At 38.3% G+C, this 16,126-nt stretch overlaps 1 protein-coding gene and 1 long non-coding RNA gene across 5 annotated transcripts; both read right to left on the reverse strand.

The window, feature by feature from the left end:
- Nucleotides 1-92: 92 nt before the first annotated feature.
- LOC122067314 (transcription factor bHLH140) lies at nt 93-9,722 on the reverse strand. Of its 4 annotated transcripts, none has more exons than XM_042631160.1 (6): nt 8,153-9,720; nt 5,602-8,063; nt 5,372-5,493; nt 3,891-4,843; nt 1,910-2,597; nt 94-1,003 (listed from the first exon to the last, which is right to left on the reverse strand). In XM_042631160.1, exons 2-6 carry the CDS (start codon nt 5,630-5,632, stop codon nt 818-820), a joined length of 1,980 nt encoding a protein of 659 aa, XP_042487094.1. In that variant the 5' UTR covers nt 5,633-8,063; nt 8,153-9,720; the 3' UTR covers nt 94-817. The 4 variants fall into 4 exon arrangements, with proteins under 4 accessions (XP_042487098.1, XP_042487094.1, XP_042487081.1 ...); XM_042631147.1 differs by having other exon boundaries at nt 5,602-7,828; nt 8,102-9,720; XM_042631153.1 differs by having other exon boundaries at nt 5,602-7,828; nt 7,916-9,720.
- A 313-nt stretch (nt 9,723-10,035) lies between these two features.
- On the reverse strand, nt 10,036-10,808 carry LOC122067343. Its single transcript, XR_006136662.1, has 2 exons — nt 10,521-10,808; nt 10,036-10,408 (listed from the first exon to the last, which is right to left on the reverse strand). It is a non-coding gene; the product is annotated as an uncharacterized LOC122067343 (long non-coding RNA).
- Nucleotides 10,809-16,126: the final 5,318 nt, after the last annotated feature.

Below are 16,126 nucleotides of genomic sequence, written 5' to 3' on the forward strand. Positions count from 1 at the left end.
CCCCCCCCCCCCACTCCCCCTTTTTCCAACCAAAAAAAAGGAAACAATCATTATATTATCCCTTGAAATAGATCAGAGCACCACCAAATTTGATAAACATGGAACACCAACTCAAAAGAATCAAAGTAGCCCTTTAAAATAATTTCGACAATCAAAAATTTGTCCTTTTCTAATACGGGTGCCAGTTGGAAAAACTATGGAGAGCTGAAATCACTAGAACAATGACAACAACTCAGTCTTATCCCAATTAAATGGGGTCGGCTATATGGATCCTTACCCTCCAATCAGCTCTATTCATGCATGTTTTTCATTCTACTAATCTTAAAACCTTCAATTTCAAGGTTGATCTCCATAATAATCCCTGCTGCTTGTCTCAACCATCAAATACCATTTGTAAAAAGCATACACCAAGGAATGTGATCTTGAATGTTTACGGTTGAATAATCTATGATAAGTGCAAAAAAAATAAGGGCTTAAATCCGATCCTTGTTCTAACCAATTGTAATTGGGAATTCACTACCTTGACCCCCCACAGTCCTTACACTAGTCACCACACCATTATACAAATCTTTAACTATGTCACATATTTACTTGAAATTGCTGCATTCCCCAAGTATTGCTATGATAACATCTCAATATGATGTGTATTTTTTCATTATCTTGAATATGATATGCACATCTAAATAAATGTCTGTACACCATGCCATCCAATCATGTCCCAACACCATATTTTTGTCAGACAGTTTAGATGAGCCACATTATGAAGTTGTCATGCATGGACTGCAAAAAGGAAGAAACATGGGGAACAAATTTGAAATCAAATAGCACATACCGAATGATATCCAAGACGAAAGACCAAAGAAGCATCAACAGATAAAAACCTCTGTGCCCACTTCAGACCCATAGCATGCATTGTCTTCAATAACTGAAGGTGTTCAGTGCCTACATCTGCCAGACTATCAAGACCATCCATTCTGGCTAACATCAGAAGGTGCTTTTGTGCCTGCATACAGGAATAGAATTCAAATATTTTTTAGATTCAAACTCTGAATTGTAGGTTAATTCTCTAGAGGAGAATATTTTAGCGGCAGGGCATAAATTGGAGGACTCTGAACGAAATACATTCATTTTGAAATTTGGGTCAGATCAGGATTGGGCATTTCGGATCTCAGTCAGATCCAGATCTGGGAAAGCTGAAGCCTATGAATGCATTATTTTTTTTATATTACGTTATATATAAAAACACTCAGTATAAATACCAAATACCCAGATCCAACTTGGACCTGATATGCATTCAGGATCCATTCAGAACATGGGTAAGATATGAAACCAAATGTATACCCAAGTATCATCTAGATTGGACCTGGATCTGTTAGAGCAAACTTCAGTTAGTTGTAAACTTTGCTATAGTTTCAGAAATTTCAGTTATTTTGGAACTGGAGTAAAGACAAACAAAAGGTAACCACTATCTAAAAAGATATGTTATTAAAGTAAGTTTAGCAAAAATTGCCAATTTTAATGAAAAACTATTATAACATAAAAGGATTCCAACATAAAAATGGATAAGTTATCATTTTTGGCTGGGTTTGCATGTCAAAATACATGTAAGGCAGGCCAATTTTCTTACCAGAAATGTATTTAGGCTAAAGTCCACGATATCTCAATCCAATATACCATTGCAAAGGGAAAAAAATCACTGAATAACAATAAGTTAGATTTCGGGGCAAAGCCCAAATGACCAGTGAAATGCATACCTAAAAACAAATGACCACTGAAACAAGATTAAAAATAAATAAAATTTACAAATTTACAGTACCACTGCAAAATAGGTTTCACTGTTGGACACCACAATGAGGACAGAGTAGAAAAAATAGGCTCAACTCACAAGTGAAAATATTAGCTACATTACCTTGGGATAAAGGTCATTCAGCACAACAATATCATCTGATATCTCTAAGACATCATTTTTGTGTTTCTCAGGGTGCATGGCGACATGGTAAAGAGCTTGAGCCCATGAGCTCCAGAGCATTTTCCTGCCACTGTCAACCTTCTCATTCTTTGGCTGTACCTTCCCCTCCAAAGAATCAGACATAGAAGACAAAGATTCTTTTCTGTTTGATCCAGATATTACATGTTGTTTTCCAGATTCTTCAGGCCCTTTATATCTCTTGCTACTGTCAGAATCATACCTGCCTTCTCGTTTATTCGTAATGTCTATGTCAGACAAATTGTCATGCAACTCTGAAGACCTTGACCCAGAACCTTCATCACCGCCCTTCCAGAATTTGGTTTGGTTACTCACTATAGATGCAAAACCTTCAAAAAGTGATGAGTATGCCTCACCAAGTATGCGGCAGCCTTTATCATAGTCATTATTGAGGCAGTTCGGTCTCTGAGGATTCATGTTAGGTCCAAGAACATGTATGACATGGGTTACACCTTCTTCTTTAAACAAGGGAGAAGTTGAAGGAAGAGGAACAACCACAGCTTTCCCAGGGCTAAGAGATCCAGCTCGTTCCTTAGTTGCAGCTTCTAGGGCTGGACCTGCAGCACTGTATATAGCTGCATTCACACCTCCACCACCAGGTTTCAGTCGCCTGCAAGAAAAAATAAATTTGAAAGGACTTGTTTGCATAAAAAATGAACCAACAAATGCCATTTTCATATATGAAAGAAAAGCAGTGCAACAAAACAATATATGATTTTCTGTCATGCATATGTTGAAAAGTTTATGATCAACCATTGCATGAGCATACTTGGATATAACGGCAAATGGGGAAAGTTCCCAATTGTTAAGAATTCTTAAGGAAAGCAGTACTCATATTTAGTGTTGTCAGAGATGCAAAATTGGACAAATGGGATCAAATCATTGATTGATTTCAAGAGCTTGATTTGTTCATTTTGAATACATTTATACTCATCCTGTCACCCTTGCTTCCAAAAGTCCCACATCCCTTTAGGGTCTCTCACATCACTAGTCTTCACTTATCAATAGCAGTTATTTACGTGACACCTCTCCTCCCTCCCCTCCTTCCCTTTAAAGTTTGAACCCCACCCCCCAAGAAAAATAGAATGTAGGATAGTTGAGAAATTGAAAAGTAGGAGTGAAAGTCTATGATTATTCTTAGGCAGCAACTTCTTTGACTTTCTGCAGTCCAAGCAGCATCAGAGATATTCTTCAACATAGTAATGGTTCTAGTGTGGGTCAGTAACGGAGATAGAATCCTCTCCCCCTCATGAGGGTAAAAGTGTCAGTAAAATTATAAGTCAGAAAAGAGAGGGGGGGGGGAAGGCAGATCGCAATTATATTAGCATAGCTGAAGATATTTACAGTCTTTTCTGAAGTATTTTTTTAACAAGATCATAAAGCAATTGCTTTAGCATATTTGACAGGGTTCAGCATAAACCTATATTTGAAGATGAGAAAATCTCTGGGTCTGTCAAATTTCAATGCAACATCTTAGTTTTGGCACTAGTCAAAATACAACAGCAACAACAGCAACAACAACAACAACAAAGCCTTATCCCAACTTAATGGGGTCGGGTACATGGATCCAAGCAAGGACAAAGAAAAGTTTTTTTTTTTTTTTTTTTTAACCAAAACGGACCATATTTGCTGTCAGCCATTTTGATGGCATACTTCGGCCATTTTGGTGTATATTTCGATTTCAATCAAGGTTGAAATCCCAATCAAAACCAAAATCTTGAACCATGATTAGAGTAGACTCATCCAGAAAGTATAATATTTCGGTTTCCCCAAATCTGAACATATTCTAGAAGTAATAATTGCGGTAAATGGGATCCTATTTAAACTAGGACACATACAAGAGTAACCCCAAGAACCACAACACAAAGCCAGGATACAACAACATTGATAAATCAAGGCTTACCAGTTTGCAGCATTAGCAATTACATTGCAGTGTAAACCACATCTGGTATAAAGATGAGTTATATCTCCAACAGATGTGGAGAATCTTTTGGAGTCTACATTCTTCTGCATGGCTTTTGATCTAACCAATGACAAAATCTTTGATTCACGCAAGTCAACAAGAAGTAGCCTGACATTTCCAACTTTACTCAAAAAAATTTCAACTTTCTCGACAATGATATCAGATGCCTTCTCTTGGTTGAATTGAAAATCCGCTGTTGAAATAGAAGGAAAAGCTAGAGTAGGAACACCATTTGAAGACACAGAACCAACTGAAGATCCCCCTAGCAAGACTTGATCCTCTGTTTTCCTCTCATCTACATTCCCTACTGATGATATAACCTTTTCAGGTTCCTTGCAGGAAGGATCATTTTCCTTGGTTTCTTGTTCAGAAACAGAAACCTGTGAACAATTTTTGTCAAGCATAGCTGTGTCGGTGGCATCTACTTTCTTGAAAAATTTCATTATACCAAGTTGGATTTTAGCATCTCGGTTTTCCTGGCCAAAATATCCAGATGGAAGGGTATCTAAGGGACCAAGACCACTATATGTATTAACAGCACCTTGAACATCACTTTCATTCTGACAAAATGTAATTCGGGAGAACCCTTCACACAACTTAGTAAATTCTTTCTTTTGCAGCATTCGGTTAACCACGGCGGCAGCTTTTCCACCTTGCAATTTTCCTTCATGCCCGCTGCGTGCCACCGAACGGGAAATACATAGCTTAGCAGGAAGATCAAGCACAACAGCATGCACATCCACGTGCAGTCCACTAAGTTTCACAAACTCAGCCCGCTGTTCTTTTTCCAAATTGCATCTATCAATAAATACGCTTTTTCCATCCTTCAATGCCCCAGCTGCACTACTTAAGCATTGGACTTTTGTTCCAGCTTTTCCCTTTCCAATTGTGTCCTGAAAACCCAGAGGAAGAAATCCAAAAAACCAAAAGGTTAGGTCTCACCAAAACTGCCATGTTATTGGCCGTATCATGGCCATTATCAATCTTCTACAACCATACACCGTGTCACAAGCGTTCATCCTGTTCCTATATATACATTTTCCTTTCTCTTTAAAGGGAAAGAAAGTAATTTTAAGAAAAGATATAATCTGCAATGAACAAACATAAATCCCCAAGAGAAGTAACTGAGTTAGGTTTGAGTAATCCAATTGGAGTTTCACCCACCTATTCTGCTCGAAAGATACATCAAATTAAATTTATTTTGGCAATACAAGTGGTCATTTCTCTCAATCTTTATTTGAACTTCAATATTTCATAAAGGTAATTTATTAACCTATGCTCTTATAGTATTGATTCACAGAGATACAAAACCAACCTCCACAGATAAAGATGAACAAGGCAGAAGCATTTGATCAAACATTTATCATATATAAAGAAAAGAAACCAAATAAAAAGAGAAATGATAAAGAGAGTAGAAAGACCTCACAGATTCGAACCCAGGGGCGGCGAGCGGCACTCATGACGTTCTCGCAGAAGGTGGATTTGCCACTACCAGGAGCACCTATCAATATGACCACGATATTCTTCCCGGACTTTTCTTCTTCTTCAGAAACAAGAAAGGTAAAAAAAAGATGAATCAAGAACTGAGATGATCATTGAGAGCCCATCAAGAAACATAAGATACATTATAAACAGATTCCTCTTCACGTACCCTTCAAAGTATTCTCGCCATCGACCTCCATTTTCACTCTGCTTCCAAAAGCTTGAATGCTTACTGAGTATCCTCTGAGTATATCTCCAAGAAGAAAGAAAATGAGGTTGCCTACCTTTTATTGTTGATGCTGTAATTACTATTTTGCGCTGCAAGCGCCACAATAGTGATGTTTCTCCTCGAATCGAGACTACTTCGAGAGTAGACTGTAGAGCAAGTGAAGAATCCAGAGTTCCCGGCTACGGCTCCGGCCAGATTCAAGACCAAGTGCATTAACGAAATGTTTGGTTATGGGCTTAAGCTGCCCGTCCAGGACCGGCTAGTCCTTTACCTGGCCAGACCACCTGATACTCTCTCTTTCTCTCTCTAACATATGGGATTGAGTTTTCAGCTAAGGGTCAATTGGTTTGGTTCTAGTTTACGGTTCAGTTTTGATTCAATTAAGGATATAATATCTACATACCGAAATTGAATCAAAATTGCATAATTTTCATAACCTCAAACCGACTTGGTTTTGATTTTATTCCATTTCATTCGGTCCTATACGATCTTGGTAATTCGATTCATTTGGTGTAAGTGAAATAACCTGCTAAAACAAATAAAGTAGGGAAGGAAAATTACAATCTCATGAAAATGCAATCCCACAACGTCTATTGTGATACCTCCTTTCAACCTTTTTTACACAATTTCAAAAAGAAACCCATACTCCCATAATTTGTAGGGTGGTTTAAGTTCAATCTGGGTTCCCTTGATTTACATGGACCAGTCAATGATTTTAATCAAATCGAAATCAAACTGAACCAAATGAAATTTCATTTTCGAAAACCAAAATCGCAATATATTGTTCTTTTCATTGGGTGTGAACCTTTTATTTCCTTTCATATACTTCTGATTAAAAAAAAAATGATGTGGAGAGCCAGATGTTAGGTCGTAATAAAATAACATATAAAAAAACTTAGTGTAATTTAAGTGAGGACATTGAGGTGGGTCAGTGGTAAAATCGAAAAGATAAAATACGAAAACAAATAAATTGGAGCTAACTAAAAAATAGTTCTCATACATGTACATATGCAAAAGAGGGTTTTGAATGTGTTAGCATAAAGGAGCGAATTGATTAAGATTCAATAAGCTAAAGAAACTAGGGATATGCCTACATGATTTTAGGAGAAGCGAGGAAAAAACACATGAGATTTAGGCCCAGTAACTAGCATGATTTTAAAAATGTTGTTTCTTACCATTAAAAACTAAAAAAGGACTGAGCTTCCCTCAGGCAATGATGAACGAGAATCCATTCAGCACGTGCCATCAATGCCACTCAAGGGGGCGTGAGATCTCTGACCCTTGGATCACATGGTGAACCTCACCACACGATCAAAGGAAACAAACAAACATGATTTTGAATAGAGCTGATTCGATAAAGGCTACATAAAACCCAACTAAATTTAATTGGAATAAAGCTGTTGAGTTGAGATCCAGATCCTCTCTCTAGTGCTCCAGCCCCTCCAATGCACATCAGACTACTAAGTACTAGAGGAGCTGGCGCACTGGAGAGAATCTTGAACCGCTGAGTTCTTTGTAGCTTTTTACATTTCGGTTTAAAACATGGGAGGAGAAGCTGTTTAGAGGGGGCACTATCGTTGTCGTGTTTGGATATATATACATGTAACCCAACTAATCCCACAGATCAAGGGTTAGTTCATGCCTTGATTAATCGCACAAACAACATATAGAGGAGTCATGCATATGTAACCTGACACGATTAATCCAATGTATGTGAATGTCATCCGAAGAATCTCAAAACAGAGAAAAAGGCTCTACAGCCAGGACCGTACACAGACATTCAAGGGAAGAGGAAATGGAAGGTGAGAAAGAGAACCCTTTCTTCAATTCCAATAAGATTATGACCATTCCCTTCTCATCCTTATATTTAAGAGTAACAAGGGCATCAGATGCAAACGGGCTACGGAGCCCAGATAGCAGCAGCTAAGATGCAAAAGCATTGCAACAGCAGAAACCAACAGTTCATAATTCATATCAATTCAGGGGAATCCACACCAGGTAATCTTTTTCCCACCCCTAGGTTTTCCCCAGAATTTTTTCAGCTACAGCAGAACAACAGCCAACGGTACCAAAGCCAACTCCAAAGCCCAGTTCTGCTAATGCTGCAAAAATCTGCAGAGCGCCAGTTCCACAACTCAAAGAACCAACCTTCATTGATTTCCAGTAACTGTAGACGCCCATACGATTATGATCAGGAAAATTGAGAATCATTCTACCACACTAAGCTCAACTGTTTTAGATAGCTAATGACTACCTCTTCATCCATGCATCACTTCCAAAAGCAGCATGTTTGTCAATACAGTGACGTAATAATGTCTCCAAAAGACATAGGGAGTTCCACATCCCTTGGGAGTGGATGCTGGACACTGCAATGAATGGTCCAGTAGACCATAGACCTGGATCTAACCAAAAGGAGCAATAGCAATTTAGGATAACTTACACAGTGAAAGGAAAGGCAGGAGGAAGGAGGATGAGGGCAAGCTATCATCACAAAGTTTGCTATGTATCAGGCTCACACCCAGGATGGTTCAAGTTTGAGGCCAACCATCCAACAGGTGTCATTTTATGCAGCAAGGACGCCATAGAAAAAACCAACAAGCCAGATTCATCACACTACCAAGGCCAGTGCTTTGTTGAACCGCAGGCCTGGGATCAACCCACTCCTTCATCCCGAGCTTACCTAATAAGGAAAACATAGAAGCACAGACAATGAAAGGGTAAAACATCTACACCCCATAAGGTGGAGATGAACAAAGACATTCTAGTTCATACTCCCAAGCACAAACTTCATTCAAATGAATCACTTTCTAATATCTTCTCAACACAACGATTGTTTACTTTGCCACAATGCATTCTCAATGGCCAATGTATGTAAAACAGAGTTACCAGAAACAGATTCCATCCTTCTATCATGACACAGAATATTGCAGAACTTACAGCCTGCTAAACTGGTCAAAATCCATAAAACAAACACCACATTTCCACCAGTAGTCTAGATGCATGCTGTGCACTTGTACAGTGAGCGAGTGGCAACTATTTTCTCTTCTTCTATTAAAGAAGAGCAACTGTGACACTCATGGAAGGAGGGTGATTGGATATCTGCAAGCAAGCTTACTCACCTGATCGTATCAAAAGGGGTAAAATGTATATTGGGGATTTTTATAGATATATGGAGTGGGAAACTAAAATCTCACAATATAGAATAAGAAAGTTTAAACTAAAATAATAGGTACTTTCTCCCCTGAGCTTCATGTTTATGAGAAAATTTTACATTGTTTATGCTGGCATTCATTTTGATAGAGCTTCTTTCATGTTTATTAGAAAAACTTAAATTGGTTTACAAAAGTTCAGGTCATTCTTTCGAAAGTTCTCTAGTAAATAATTCATACCTGATAATCCATCAATTCGAAATTCAGAACACATTTCAATTCTGTTAGCCCACTTCTGTGATTAATCTGCATCAACTCTGGTCTGAATCAAAAACAGCCTGTTTACAGCCATATATTGCCACCCTATTGGTAGGTCTCATGGAGCCTCCATAATCACTTCCATCACATTCCAACCATGAACAGCACATTATAGCAGCAGAGAGGGTCATATCTTTCTCAAGTTTAACCCACAGATCCAATTAAAACAATCATGTTTTTACCATCTTTGACGTCGTCATAGACACAACCTGAACACCCAAACTCAGGTCCAAATTTCGCACATACAAAGAATGAATGTGCAGGTATGACTAATGAGTATGATTCTACAGCCATTTTATCCTCATGATGTTCAGGGAAAGAAAAGAATTGCTTTTGAAAAGGATAATTTGACAATAATATTAATCCTTCAACACTACTTGCAGTCTTCCACCAAACACAGATATACTGGTAAGATTTCAAAGAAATAATATTTTTGAGTTTTTCAACCTTTACAGAAACAACAAAAGAGTAACTGCACCAAGCAGTTGCAGTAAATTGAACACTGAATTTTGGATTTATCTGGTGAAAGATCGGAAAACTAAGAATAACAAAGCTAGGAAACTGGGTAACAATTATGATCTGCATTCTTTCCTAGAACAAACCAGGGGCAGGGGAGGGGGAGGGGAAGGGGGGGGGGGGGGGGGGGGGTGACAACAATCTGTGCATCTGCTTTTTCCTTCAACGGATAAATCCCTTGAACATATTTTCCAGCCAACAACCCCGGAATCAAATAATAGAAACGTGGAACGCAAAACAATTAAACAACACGCCAGACCCAGCCGCAAGAACTAAATCAAGCAATGGTCAATGATCCAAGCCCTATGAAAAGTCAAATAATCGAGAACCAAGCCTAAAAATTCCATACATGACAAAAATTTAGACGTACCCCACAGAAAACAAAGCTGAATGCTGATAAGCAAATCACTTGCATTCATCTTGTGCAATCGTAAACATCACCATTAGCATGTACTAGTGAAAGTTGGAGCACAATTATGATAAATCCATATTCTTACCTAACAGAGTTATAAGCAGAAGAAAATACTAATCCACCAAACGCATTAAAGTGCTAAAAACCAAATACACTAGCCACGGTTTCTATCCATTCCAACCCGGTTAAAGAAGAAGGGGCTGAAAACAGACAAAAAGATTAAAAAAACAAAAAATGAAACAAAAGGACTCCGGAGAGTTAAACTGCCATGAGCAGACCTTGAGTTCTACTTCGATCGCTGTCTCATCTTTCGGCGCTTTCTCTTCAACCTCCTCATGCGCTTCTTCTTCCACTGTGTATCCACAAACACAGATTAAATTTTTAATAAAACCAGTTTCAAGAATAGAAAAATATGTATACTAAAAGACGATTAAATTAACCAACATTAACGTCGAAGCAACAACCTTAGCTCTCATGGTGACTGTGTTAGCAAACCCTTCCGCTGCTTTCCTTCAGAACTCTTGTCGATCCGTAGAGGCAGCTGCAAAAGGTAAAAGAGAAGTTTGGCGCTTCTCAGTGGTTTTATATTAAACCCTAGTGTGAGAACGCGACCAAAAACGGTGATGGCCTGCCTGGGCCCCCGGAAGTTGGGTTGAAAACTCGGACCGGGCTAAAATTGGAATCAGTGCCGGAATCGGATTTTAATGATTCCTATCCGATTTACGATCCGGATCGATCGGAATCAGTCGATTCTGGCCAAACGATCCACATTTTTTCCGGATCGGCTTAGGAATTGGTCTATTTAATGAGGGGGAGTGTTCTAGTCAATTTGATGACCGATTGATAGTAAATGCCTAACTGAGTAACAAGTATTTGATTGTAACTAGACAAGCAATAATAACATCAAAACCCTTTTCCAATTTAATGGGGTCAGTTTCATGGACACGGATTTACGACTGAGCAAGATATAAAGCAAAAGAAATAAAAATGAGAAAGAATCACAACTACAATGGGGAGTCTGAGATTTAGACTCAGAAGAATCACTATCGAACTCAAGTTGAGCAATATCTTGATTTAAGTTGGACTCGGAGTCTGGCTCAGGATCAGAGGAGCTATATAGCAAGACCTTTTCAATATTTTGCTTCTGAGAGTCATCAATTTCTAAAGCATTGATTCTAGCTTTAGTTCAACAGTTATTCTTATAATGTCCTACTTTTTCACATTTATAACAAACAGGGGGTTTAGTAGGAAAAATGTTTTGAGGACTGAATTTTGAAAAGCGTTTTTTGAAGAGGTTTTGCCTGGTATTTAGGCTTGGAAAACTTAGAGAGTTTCATATGGGTTTTTCTTGGAGTTTGGGAGGCGAACCTTTTCAACCCTAAATTGTTCACAGAAATCTCAAAGTTCTCTAAATCCCGCTTGTCTCTCTTTAGACAGTTGTTTTTTGAGTTTTAGGTTTGTGCAGAGTTGAAGACCTTCATTGCATATTTCAGCAGCTAATTCTCTGTAGATGTATTGCTCGAAGGGAATAGTGTCATTATGCTTTGCTTTAAGTTTATACATTACCTTTTGAGCAAATAAAGGAGGTAGACCAGAGATAAACTTTTTCTTTTCATATGGAATTATTGCAGTCCTCTCTATAAAATACTTTAGCAAAAAATACGTCTCTATACCATCTATAATGAGATAGTGTAGGACAACGAAGATTCATAAGTTGTTCTCTTGTTCGATTAGCTAGAATTTCGCTGGTCTAACAAAATGAAGAGTTATAGTGTAGACAAAAGTATTAACCGCATATTCTTGGTCGAACATCATTCGTGATCTTGAATGGGGGTCTTCACCCTCATTCAAACGTGAATTTCATGATGTCACCGGCCTTAAACTTAGGTCTTATGATTATGCTGATTATATTAAAGCTCGGGACATGATGGGACATCCTATTTACATGTGATCGGTAACTTGGATCTTTGTCCTCCAAACAAAACTTGTTTGATGTTATACTAGGATCTAGGCATAGTTTCTGGAAGTGTTTCATTACCAACTCTTCAATAGTCATTTTAGACATATTCCTAGCTCTTTTAACTCCTTCCATTTGGATCTGATCACTCCTCCTTATAGGAGCATTCGAAAGTTTACGTTGATCATGTCCAAACCACCTTAAGAAACATTCTCTAAGCTTGTCTTGAATTAAAGCAGCTCCCAAATCAGCTATAACCATGTCGTTCCTCACTGTCTCTTATAGTTTTGCCACACATCCAACTCAACATCCTCATATCTACTATACTCAACTCATCTATGTTACGATTATTGATTGCCCAACATTCTACCACATACATCATAGCCAGTCTTAAGATCGTTCTGTAGAAATAATATTTAAGTTTTAGAGGTATACGTCAATCAAATAACAATCCAGATGCACCTCTCCACTTTGTCCATCCTACTTTAATTCTTTAAGACACACCATCGTCTATCTCACCATCTTTATTTATGATTGATCACAAATATTTGAAAGTCGCTTTGTGGGATCTGGGATCTCTCTCCTCAAGTTTTGCCACATTGTCAGTTAGACAATCACCCTACCTGTTGTTTTAGGGTTGTTCTTGTTGGCAACCTGGCCACGTGGCAGTGATGACGTGGCCAGTTTGGGTGACATGGATAAAAATGATAACATGGTAGTATCCAGTGTCACCGATGAGATAACAGAGCAGTTTGGTATGCATGGAATGATTTGATACATCCTTAGTATGTGGTGCGGATTTCTTGGTCAAAACTGGTAAAATTGATCTATTTACGCTCGAGACATTTTCGACAATGAAAATGACAATTTTGGAAGATAATTTCTTCATAAAAAATATATATTGTAATTTATCTAGTCCAGTGCATCTGATTTTGTGGCATTCTGATACCGTATGAAGAAGTTACGACATTTGTGGCAGTCGAGGGTAGTTTCGATATTGAAGATGAATTTTTTAAATGAAAGGTTCTCATGTAACAATACGACAAAAATTCAATATTTTCAACGGTTTTGATTTCATCGCGTTTCGATTCCATATAAGAAAGATGCATCATTGGAAAGGTCTAGGGGCATTTTGATCTTTTTACATAATTGAGTCATATGATTGAGTTTTCTGGAAAGTCATAGAGCGTCCAGTTACGGTTCCAATGCATTTCGTTTTATCTCAATCAGATATAATATGAAAAAGTTATAAGTGTTTCCGTAAAGTCGGTTCGAAAATCCAAACCGAAAATTCATCAGTATGCTCTCGGTGTTGGATGGATTTTTTGGAATTTATTTTTAAAATTTGAAGGGCTTCTATGTAATTTTTAGATTTTGAAGGTCTTAGTTGATAAGGGGTGTTTAGCACTAAAAATATGAAGGCAGGGGCTTATATGTATATAAGAGAATCAGAGGGATCCTTAATACACGGCTCAGATTGAGCCAATTCGGTCAGATTCGGATCTGACGGTTCATGCAAGAGCTTGCGTTGAAGATGCTTACCCGAGGCTTGTCATTGGTGGAGTGTATTAGATATGATGGTGTGGCACACCACCATATTGAGTCTCGATTGTGTGTAGCACATGTGCATAGAATCTATAAAGAGATTCTCCATATCTTGATCTGAGCCAATCATATCAGATCGGTTTGAATCTAATGGTCAAGATCGATGAAGCTTTATTAAAGTTAGCCGACAGCGTACCGTGAAACTTGTTACACCAACCAATCGGTGATCGACAATGCGTCTGACAATGTTAGCACGTACGTCATGATGACGTCATATAGATTCAAAACCTATGGTTTAGATCTATTGTTAGTTGGTTTAATCGGACAGCTCAGATTAAGAGAGACCTTTTGATGAGATCTACGGCCAGATCTGCGCCTCTGTTGCGTGTGCCGCCGGTGTAGCCTACGCCACCCTTACGAAGATTCCATTTCAGGCTATCTCATTGCTCTAACTTCAAATGGTCATATCTCCCTCATTTTAACTCGGATTTGGGTGAACTAAGTTGCTACTTTTTTTTTTTTTTCAAGCCCTACACTATGGAAGCAAGAAAAATGAGCTTTGAGTGAATGAAGGCTACGGTTTTGGCAAGAGAAACTTTTTCCTCTTTGTTGGTCATTGAATGAACATGAATACTTGATGACAAATGTTTTTAGGCCATTAAAAGAGGTAAAAGAGGTGATTGAGGTGTGTTAATGATACATTAACTCAAAGCCAAGGAGGAAGAGAATAAAGCAATGATGTATTTGCTTTGAAGAGCAAGAAGCCAAGAAGAGAGAAGGTGTGAGCACCAAACTTGTCAGTACAAGTTTTCAGTCATCTTAGGCAATCGATTGTGAGATTCTCTAACATTTGATTTACATTATATTCATGTATGTATGTTAGGGTTAGTTGTGGATGAATATATACATCATAGGTTAGTTGTGGATGAACTGTAAGCATGCTAGCTAGTTGTGGATGTATATGCTAGGTAGAGCTTGATTGTAAGGCATTGATATAAGCTCAAATTTACTGTATTATTTATTGAGTGCTTAGTGGGGCTAAGCACTGGGAGTAGGTGCTTAGTGGGTGCTAAGCATCGGGAGTAGGTGCTTAGTGGGTGCTTAGCACCGGGAGTAGGTGCTAAGCACCTGAAGTTGGTGCTCCCGTGTAGTGGGTGCTACACATTGTACCAGCACTGCAAGTGCCATCTCAGCTTTAGCTTGAGAAAATTGGGTGTGGATGCTCCCGACTGTGGGTGCAGTCAAAAGTGGTGTATTAGTAGGTACGAAACCGTTACAGACATTACTCCGATGATGTAGGTAAATTGTCGAATCTTGTAAAAACCCTATATTGTGAGTGCTTATTGTTTGCATATTATATTGAAGTGCATGGAATGTGAAATGGGTATGCACACTTGAAAGTGCCTATGAGAGGCTGAGTGTGCATACGACTGTGTACAAACAGGGACAGATATATCAGGTTTTTCTTGGTCAGACATCAGACAGTTTTTTGAGGATTGAAATTAGACTCACTGATTCACCCCCATTATAATATGACATATAAAAAAAAAACATTATAACATGATTAGCCCATTTAAGTTCATTTAACCTAATTATAGCATGACACCGTTTTACGTCCCCTCTAAGGGTCGTTCATAGCTCGATTGTACGACAGTTAGCCTGAACATTTATTTGAGGTTCAATTATACAATAAACTTGATCATGGACAACCGAATAGGTTTGTGTCAATGCTCTAGGTTACGAAACCCAATTACCACCTAAGAGTTGGTGATCATGGCGAGCAACGACGCAAAAAATAGACTAACTAAGCAAAGGGAGGGAAAACACATGAAATATTTACTCACCACTAGACGGAACAACAACTTGCCAAGCCTAGAAAGATCCATTATAGACATAAAGCCACCTAAGCCATATTTACCGAGTGGAATCAATGTCTGTGGATTGGATGGCATATTAGGTCAAGTTAAAGAGCATGTGAAAGTAGAACTAGTAAAAGACACATAAGAGGGCTTGAATTAGCGAGATATGCCAAAAAATCGACAATTGAATTGTGAAGGTTTCCTGCAGCTGAACAGGAAGGGTTACGATTGAACGAATATATATATTGGCTTAAAAGGTTCCAACAACTCCCAAGTATGCTATGATCAATTTGACCATAGAGTAAGACATTTGTTACTGCAGTTGGATGGTACCCTGCTTGTAGAGTGTAGGTGTCACAGGAGGTCACTTGTTGGATTCTTTTGTCTTCACTTCGTGTATTAAGGCACCACTTCTACAAGTATACAAGTATGAACATACAAAATTAATTTCCACATTCACTATTCAATCCCAACTATTGAGAGGTAAGGCAAAGGGAGAGGATTCCTTGAAACTAATGGCCTTTTTTTTTTTTTGGTAAATTCACTTTGTCATTAATCCACCTAAGTTACAAAGTGATAGGAAAAAAAAAAAAAAGAAGTCTTGTAAGATTATTATTTTTGTTAAACGGAGAGGGTGGACAATCATTTTGCCCCCTCTATGACTCTATGTCTTGGTGGAGGGGTCATGCCGGATTTCATGCTTTTTTTT

This window comes from Macadamia integrifolia, chromosome 2 (assembly GCF_013358625.1).
Source record: "Macadamia integrifolia cultivar HAES 741 chromosome 2, SCU_Mint_v3, whole genome shotgun sequence".
NCBI classification, from domain to species: Eukaryota; Viridiplantae; Streptophyta; class Magnoliopsida; order Proteales; family Proteaceae; genus Macadamia; species Macadamia integrifolia.